At 43.4% G+C, this 9,133-nt stretch overlaps 1 protein-coding gene across 1 annotated transcript; it reads right to left on the bottom strand.

Annotated features, from left to right (window-relative positions):
- Window positions 1-2,450: 2,450 nt before the first annotated feature.
- On the bottom strand, window positions 2,451-3,389 carry LOC119846285 (putative olfactory receptor 52P1). The gene has a single exon (XM_038379714.1). It carries the CDS (start codon window positions 3,387-3,389, stop codon window positions 2,451-2,453), a length of 939 nt encoding a protein of 312 aa, XP_038235642.1.
- Window positions 3,390-9,133: the final 5,744 nt, after the last annotated feature.

Here is a 9,133-nt window from a genome sequence, read left to right as displayed (position 1 = left end):
ACAATTATAAGCAAGTACAGACTTTATATTATATCCTAGAAACAATACAGTTATATGGTTAAGCAGTATCTCAATAACAATGAGGACTCTGGTGGAACCTTATGGACTAACAGATTTATTTGGGCATAGCTTTTGTGGAAAAAAACCTACTTCAATGAAAGCCTAGGTTTAAAGCTTAAAACTTAAAGCTTCAGACAACTCTGTAAGATCAGAATGGAAGATCATCTTACAGGCGGTCGTTTTAAAACAAAGAGAATCCCTCTAGGAAAAACCTTAAGTCACAAAATGATACAAAAATCAGGAACACACATTTCCTCCAGCAAAACGAATTTCCAAGCAAAAACAAAGAAATCCGTACGCATTTTCTAGCTAGATTTCTTACTAACTGTATAGGAGTTGAAGGGCTTTCATCCTTGATCTCTTCCCAGCAACGGTATCACACAGACAGACAAAAGCTTTTTCCCCCTTCCAGATTTGAAAGTACCTTGTCCCTCATTGATCATTTTGGGTCAGGTGCCAGCGAGGTTTCCTTAACTTCTTAACTCTTTACAGGTGAAAGGATTTTGCCTCTGCCAGGAGGGATAACTCGTAAGAACTACATAGTCAAGGAAGGCTGGTTTTTTTTACAGGTTGTTTGTGAGCATACTCTTCCTCCATGCCAGGGGTAACTGGGGCACCATAACGCTCAGATAACTTCTGGTCTTCCAAACGCATCCACTTAGTGCTGGTTCACATACTCTCTGACAATTTGACAGTTCCCTTACGGACACTGCAGGCCTGAGAAAATATTGTTTCTTGTGTCTGCAGAACTTTGCGTGCTATGTGAATCATACTAAGAACACACACAAATCAATTTTCTGCCCATTCTTCACCAAATTGAACGCTTCAATAAATCTTCTGTAGGGTGGCTCTGACAGTCCCAACAAACTGCTGAGAGGCATTCTCGTGGCGTTTTTTACAACAGATGCCTTTTTCCATCTGCATGCCCATCTTGTGTCACATAAACTAGACAATTCCATTTCACCCCAAGTGTTTTCTGGCCCTCTAAGGAAGCCTGGTGTATGCCAGGCTGTGGCAAGATGGTAAACAAGCCCTCTAGAGTGTAAAAAACATCCTGTTGCTTTCCAGTTTACTTTGCAGGCTTCAACTAAAACCCTAATAGAATTTATGAACTATGCAGTGTGTATATATAGCAGTGGGACGATCTTGCACCATTTTTGCTGTACTCCACTTTCATGACCTGCCATGACAGCCACCCCTTCAGAACACTCTGCTCGACCGGCAACTTTGCAGTCCTCGATGCTTGTAAGAACTGCTTAATGTTGCGATAGATGGTGCCAGCATTCCCTCGCTCAGAGGAATCAACAAATGCTAGAAATCGTTCCTTTATTTCCAGGTTTTCTGTCTCATACACACTGTCATTTCTTCTTGTTTAAAACTGAGTGCTGCATCAACGAGAACAGTACAAAACCTATTCTCCTGAACTTTCTGAATGCATCTGATGAAGTGAGCTGTAGCTCACAAAAGGTTATGCTCAAATAAATTTGTTAGTCTCTAAGGTGCCATAAGTCCTCCTTTTCTTTTTGCGAATACAGACTAACATGGCGGCTACTCTGAAACCTTTCTGAATGATTGTGCTTTTCACAATATCAGCAGCAACTCATAAAAGCTCGTTTGAGTTGAGTGGCTTGTGAGATTGAAATAATCACTCAGGGTTTTTTTGTTTGTTTTTTGTTGGGTTTTTTTGCAAATGCTTCATCATACTCTAAATCAAATTGCATAATTCCACAAAGTTTCCACGTTTTGCGGATATTACTCTCTCTTCCTGCCCCTGCAGAGCAATTCCTTGCTTAGCCAGGTAAAGCATTGATGATTCTAGCAGCATTGTGTCTGTTTTCATGTAATGCCAGCTTTTGAGGGTTTGACAACTGTGCCACTATAGAACCAACTTTTAATTGTTTTTAAAAATTGCCACCTTTCAGAACACTGCATGTGTATCGCAGATTGTATAAGTTTCTGAAGTTTTTTCCCTATATATTTCCTAACTCTTACTCCATTTTCAGTGAACAGAGGGTCTCTGAAAAAACTGGAAAACTGTCTGCAAAGAAAGCAGAAAACTGTATCTGCCTGCTCACTGTACTCTTAAAATGAAAATATCTTGTAATATTTCAATGTAAATGAGAAAGACCGTGACACAACTTTGCTGATTCTAGTGTCCTGAATTCACTTTCTCTCCTTCTTTGGACTTTGTACCACTTAATCACTTATGGCATTTGCATGCCTCGGGTCTTTGGTCGAAATCTGGCTCCTATACCTTCCTCAGCTGTGTGACTCCTTCTGCTGTTATGGAATGTTTAGTTCAACCAAACTGGGACACGGCACCTTGATTAAAGAGCAGATATGATTTCCCCCTGTTGTCACACAGGTTTAAAGTCAGTGGCCCAAGTTAATCACCTTCGGCAGGTGTATTTGACTACTTTGTCACGAAGCTCTTTGGTTTTGACCCCATAAATGATAGGGTTGAGCATGGGAGGGATGAGGAGATAGAGGTCAGCTAAGATGATATGAACATAGGGTGCGATGCCTTGACCGAAGTGGTGTGTGAGAATGGAAAAGAAGGTAGGGGTATAATATGTCAGCATCACACAGATGTGGGCTGTACAAGTGTTGAGGGCTTTCTGGTTGGCTTTCTTAGAAGAGATTCTGAGGACGGCCCTGATAATCAGACCATATGACAGGGCAATGAATGTCAGGTCAAACCCATTGATTAAAAATGTTAGCACAAAACCATATATCCTGCTGACTGTGATATCCCCACACACCATCTTCACCACAGCTATGTGCTCACATTGTGTGTGGGGGATAATGCGGTTGGCACAGAACGACTGCTGACTCAGGAGAAGGGGTAGGGGCAGAATGAAGAGAACAGCTCTTATCAAACCTGCAAACCCTAGCTTAGCTATTTGTGCATTGCTGAGGATGGTGCCGTATCTCAGAGGGTTACATATGGCAACGTAGCGATCAAAGGCCATTGTCACGAGGGTGGATGAGTGCATAACAGAAACCGTGTGGAGGAAGAACATCTGGGTGAGGCAGCCAGCCACCGTAATGCTTTTCAAATTGAACCAAAATATGCCCAGTGCCTTTGGCACAACAAAGGTAGGTGTGGCAATGTCTGTAAGTGCCAGGATGCAGAGCAGCAGGTACATCGGCTTCCGTAGAGTCTGCTCCTTAGCTACAACAGACAGAAGCGTGAAATTTCCCAATAGGCTGATAATGTAGAATGTAAAGAAAGGGATGGAAATCCAGATGTGGGCAGCCTCCAAACCAGGAATGCCCATTAGGATGAAAGTTGAAGTGTCAAAGTGGGTGAAGTTGAAAGGGGCCATGAGGCAGTTGATAAATCAATATGACTCAGAAATGCTGAAGGTGCCTGTAAAGGGTGAAAAGCACAGCAAGGGGGTTATTATTTGTAAGAAATAATTCAGTAAATAGTTATAATTATTAACATTCTCAGAGTCTTCTTGAGTGAGGAGTGAAGAACCACCGACGATGTCACTTCCTGCTTTATATAGAATTAGTATATGGAGGGAACCGGTTGTTTCAAAACTTGGTTTCCAGACTAGTTTCTGGAAAAATTACAGACTCCACGAAATGGAGTCCAGAGTTATGTGGCCTGGTCACATGGCCTTTTAGAGTAATAGCATCCATTATGTACAGGCTGTCTGAAGCATTCTCAGGGAGGCTCACCAGGTAGGAGATAAGTTTCTCTTCAGGCCTATTATTTCTGCCAATGTCCCCTTGCCCTGAATAGGCCCTTCCCAACCAGCTATCTAGACTGACACCAAGTTCCCTAGTGGGTGTTACTCACTTGTAACTACATTTGAAATACAGAGAAGTAGTCAATATTCAGCACTTTGACAAATACATAAATGCATACAAACAGGATAACGATATTCAGAAAGTCATCACTTTTCCAATGACATCTTACATGACCCATCTTGCATAAACCGTATCATAATTATGCTATAATCATATAATCATAATATCATTATGAAAATATGGGGTACATTTTTACAAAATATTAATGGTGATTTTTTCCAGTGAAATGCCTGAAGTTACATAACAACAACAATTGGAAACCAAATTGAGTAAAAATTGTGACACCCAGATTGTAGTTCTGTGGCTTGCCAGGGCAAAGAGACCCTGAAACTCCGCAAACATACTCTGTACTGAGAAAGGTCCCAAAGCTGGCCTTGGACCAACAATCACAAAGAAAAAAATAATCTCAGCAGCACTGACCACCTGTCCACCTATACGATGTTCTGCGACCCTCTGATGTTCCCCTCTGGTGTTATCTAGACTGGTGATCTGTTAGGTCACCCCAATCCTTGACTTTGGGAGCCAGCCTTACCCTGCTCAGCTGTGAGAACCACCACTCCTGGGCTGTTCACGACAGTCTCTGGCGTGTAAACTGCTCTTTGGATTATGCAGCCGAATGACACGAGCCAATATCTCCTTTCCCAGACACAACCTTACTTTTGCAGTGTCCAGGTATGCCCACAGGGCACTGCAAGCTTATATGAGTTTGTCCATTGAAGAAAGAAATTGAGATGCTCCAGGCTTTTTATCCCAAGGGGAGTCTCTTACACGCTTCAAACCAAACACACTGCTTCAGGTAGAATAAACAACAAATTAATTATCTACAAAGATAGAATTTCAGTGATATTCAGTGATAGGCAAAAAGTCAGAGTGGTTACAAAAAGAAAAGAAAATATAAGCACACAGTGTACACTCTCAATCCTATTAGACTGGGCAACATCTGGATTAAGCATTTTTCTCACCCCACTGGATACTGCAGTCATTAATATACAAGTTTGTTCCTTAAATCTGGGCCAATCTCCCCTGTTGGAGTCTAGTCTTCTTCCAGTGTCTCAGTTGCTTCCAGTGAATTGCGGGCAAGAGAAGGGCCCAATATATGTCCACTCTGTCTGTTTTATACCCTCAGTCCATGTGCTTGCGGGGCACAAGTCCAGGCATGTCTAGGGGGCATTGCTGAGTCTCTCCAAGCAAGGTTGAGCAATTCCCTTTGTGGGGCCTCATGCATGTGAGTCATTGCATTGGAGGTCCCTTACTGGAAAATGGCTGTTGATGGGTTGTTTGAAACCCTGACCCTCTATTGGTCACTTTCCTTGCTGTTGCCTCTGGGGAGCTAATAATTGGCTTATTCCCCAATTTACAGCATGTTTTAGTGACACCACCATACAACACCATAATCATAACTCCATATTCATTAATGATACACATGTATGGACAGAGACATGACTTTCAGTAGATCATAACCTTTCCTCTGATACCTCACAAGGCATGCTTTATATGTAAAATCATATTTATATAAAAATGAAGACTATGATGGTTACAGTACACTCCCCGATGATAGAGAATGTCTCACCTCCCCCCTTAGTTTGGTACAAGAGGGTTAGTCACCGACTAGCTCAAAGGCAGTTTGTGTTATAGGTCTCTTGCCACCCAGGCATCAAGGCCATGAGGCGATGTGCCTCAGTTTCTCCATAGAGACACTGCAAACCAGGTTCCTCTGCTGTGATGAGATTTAAATCTGCTTACAGCTATTAACTATGGACGAGACTTACCATAAGATTTGACATCAGTAATAAAATTCTTATCCCAAAACTTTACATGAATACCTTTTTTTTTTTATCACAGATGGCTGTTTACAAGTATCTTTATGCTATCACACCCTCTTTTCAGATAGTGTAGTTTGAGGTTAGTTTGTTCATTACCCTTGGTGTCCTTTGACTCGCTCCCATTTAATCAGTTCATGGCTTGTCTTTCCCTCCAGTGTTCCCTTCTCTTTGGGCTCTTAATTTAATCATGTTTCTGGAAATTTGGTGCCTCAGGGTCTGGCAAGATCCTGCACACTGGCTGGCCCTTTGCCCCCTTTTCCTAGAGGACTATGATCTGTGGTCTGTTGGCTTGGTGTGTTTACCCTTTGATCTGATGCACCTTGTTCCCAGCAGCTTTCCCACGACTGCTTTCTGTGTCTCACCAGCGTGGGGGAAGACACCCCTTCTCTGTCATTTGGGCAATTTGTATTGTCAAAAACTGCCACCTGGCAACCTCCTGTCTCAATTCCTCCGTTATCACAGGCGTTGGAGCTGCATCTAGCTGTAAAGAGACATAGATACCTTCCAAAAAAAGTATCAGAAATAGCGTCCTGAAAAACTAGGACCTGGATTAGGATAACATCTGCCACCCCTTCCTCTGTCCCTGAGAAGTCAGCGGTGGGACTGCTCCCCTCCAGGACATCAAGTACACAGTTCCCTCTCAAAACCTGGGTCACAGGCTGTCAGGGTTCCCTCCCCACTCTGCACTCTGAGGTACAGATGTGGGGTTCGGCATGAAACACCTCCTTAGCTTATTTCTACCAGCATAGGTAAAAACTTTCCCAAGGCACAAATTATTTCTTTGTCCTTGGACAATATTGCTGCTTCCACCAAGTGATTTAGACAACAATACAGGAAAGAGGGCCACTTGGAGTCCTTGTTTCCCCAAAATATTCCCCAGAAAACCCTTCACCCCCTTTCCTGGGGAGGCTTGAGAATAATATACTAACCAATTGGTTACAAAGTGAGCACAGACCAACCCCTGGGTTTTTAGGACCCTGAAAATCAATCAGGTTCCTAAAAGAAGAACTTTTTTCTTTTAAAAAAGTAAAAGAATCACACCTGCAAAATCAGGATGGAAGGTAACTTTATAGAGTAAATAAAACATTTAAAACACAGAGGATTCCCATCTGGGCTCAGCTTCAAAGTTACAAAAAACAGAAATAAAACTCCCTCTTATCATATGGAAAATTCACAAGCTAAAACAAAAGATAACAAAGGCACTTCCTTGCCTTTACTTACAATTTCTGTCCTTTTAGATGTATCATTTCAGGTATCTTTTCAGGAGATCTTTTATCAGCTTGGTCTCTCTCTCTCTCTCTCTGTCTCTCTCTGTCCAGAGAGGGAAAACACAGAGAGAGAACAACAAATACTCTTCCCCACCCCACCCCAGATTTGAATGTATCTTTTTTCCTTATTGGTCCTGTTGGCCGAGTGCCAACCTGGTTTTTGGATGTTCTTAACCCCTTACAGGTAAAGTGATTCTCTATCTCTGGACAGGAGGGATTTTATGTTACTGCATACATCAAGGTTGTTACCTTCCCATTATATTTATGACACAGGCTGAACACCTGGGTTCACAGGTGCTGATGTAGCCTTCCTTCTAGTGTCCTCGGCATCATGCCCCAAAGGACTAGTCAGGAAACATTCCTGTACCTCCACTATTCCTTCCCCTAATTCCTCCTCTGGGCCCCCTCCTAAGACACATTTCTCTGTGCTCCATAGGAAGGGCTCTTTCTTTTGTTCAGCTGCAAAACTCTGCCAGCTAACAACTGGGACAGTTTCCTTACTCACTGACAACACCTCCCCTGCCTCTGCACCTGAAGGCATGTTGCGTAGTCTCAGCCTCTCCCATACTTGGAAGCACCCTGCTTCCCTCTCTTACAGAGTGACAGGAATCCTCACTCACCTCAGTGGTTTCTGAGATTCCCTGCCCCTTCTCTAGGCTCTCCTCTGGGACACATTTCTCTATGCTCCCTCGAGTTTGTCTCTGGTTCAGCTTTGACCTGCTGGAAGCTAACAACCTGGACAGTTTTCTCCCTGCCAGGTATTACACCCCATCCCTTCCTGATGTGACGTTGCCTCCAGCTTGAGTGCAGGAGTTGGTCTCAACCACCCTCCCGCCTTGAAGCATGTGGCTTCCCCCTGCTGCACAAGAATCAAGGACACTCTCTCCCATTCTCTCAACAGTTCCTGAGACCTTACCCTTTCCCTAAGGGGTCCCAGCATAAAACTCCCTCCTGCGGCAGGCAAATACTTTAAGCTGAGCTATACAGAAAAAACATGACCATGGAGCAGGTCGACTAAGGGATGCTCCATTACTCCACAGTCCAAACACTTTCCAGACCTTCCCACACCACAAGGATTTTACCTAGTGGTATGAGGAATCTGCTTTCACCCACCCTCACAATCTTTGCCAGTTGGCCAGGTAGCATACTAGCCTTTGGGACCACACTCTGCTAAACCAGAGAGATATGAGCTCCTGTATCCCTCTGCCTCAAGTCCTCCCTGCCATCAGTTCGGAGAGCCTTAACATGCTCCATGTCTGGTTCTGCAGAGGCTAATCTCACAAAACCAATATGATCGGTTTCAGTTGATTCGGGAGTTTCTGTTGGGAGGACATGAACTATTGGTTGCCTGCTTCCTCCTAGCACAGGGCATTTATTCCTCCAGTGATCAGTGGAATTACACTGATAGCACCTTTTGAGCTCTTCTGCTTTTATAGGAGATTTGGGATGGGGGTGAGAGGAATGTTTCTGGGTCACAGAATGTTAAGGCTCCCGTCCCTCTACTGTCTTCCCAGGGCCAAATGGGATCCTCCCTCCCCACCAGTTGTAAACCCCTCTTTCTGTGATCTGCCTTCAGTAGACACCTCAGTCTCTTTGAAGGCATCAGCTAAAAAAGCCATCTCAGGCACAGACTTTACATCTTTGTCCCATAGACACTGCTATACTTCAGCCTTACATATGCTGCAGAAATGTTCTTGATCAACAAGACTAAGCATTCCTTCCAAACTTGCCACCTCTTTGTCCCTCACCCATTTTCCCAACAAATCGTTCACATTGTTTACATATGCCCCATTACTCATCCCAATATCCCTCTTAAGATTCCTAAATTTAACTCTATATGTTTCAGGGGTAATCAGAAAACTTCGCAAAAAAGTATCTTTAAATTTACAGTAGTCTAAAGCATCTTCGACAGGCATTCCATTGAACACATTTGGAGTTTGCCAGTGAATTTTGCAATCAGGGTAGGAGCTCTCTTACCATCGGATATTTCATGTATCACACACAGCCTGTCGAAGGCAGTCAGATAATCAGCAAAATCATCGTCTTCACTGTCTGCAGGACATGAGTGTTCCCATTTGTGGATTTTTGGAGTGATGGGAGCCATTGGGGTCAGGGGCCTCTGGTTCCGCTTCTTGATCAAGTCCAGTTGGTGTTTTCACT

This window comes from Dermochelys coriacea, chromosome 1 (assembly GCF_009764565.3).
Source record: "Dermochelys coriacea isolate rDerCor1 chromosome 1, rDerCor1.pri.v4, whole genome shotgun sequence".
NCBI lineage: Eukaryota > Metazoa > Chordata > Testudines > Dermochelyidae > Dermochelys > Dermochelys coriacea.
The sequence above is the reverse complement of the archived record's forward strand: the minus strand, read 5'-3'. Positions and strand labels throughout refer to the sequence as shown.

Coding starts and splice junctions, on each gene's coding strand:
- LOC119846285 (XM_038379714.1), bottom strand. CDS start 3,389: ATGGCCCCTTTCAACTTCACCCACTTTGACACTTCAACTTTCATCCTA.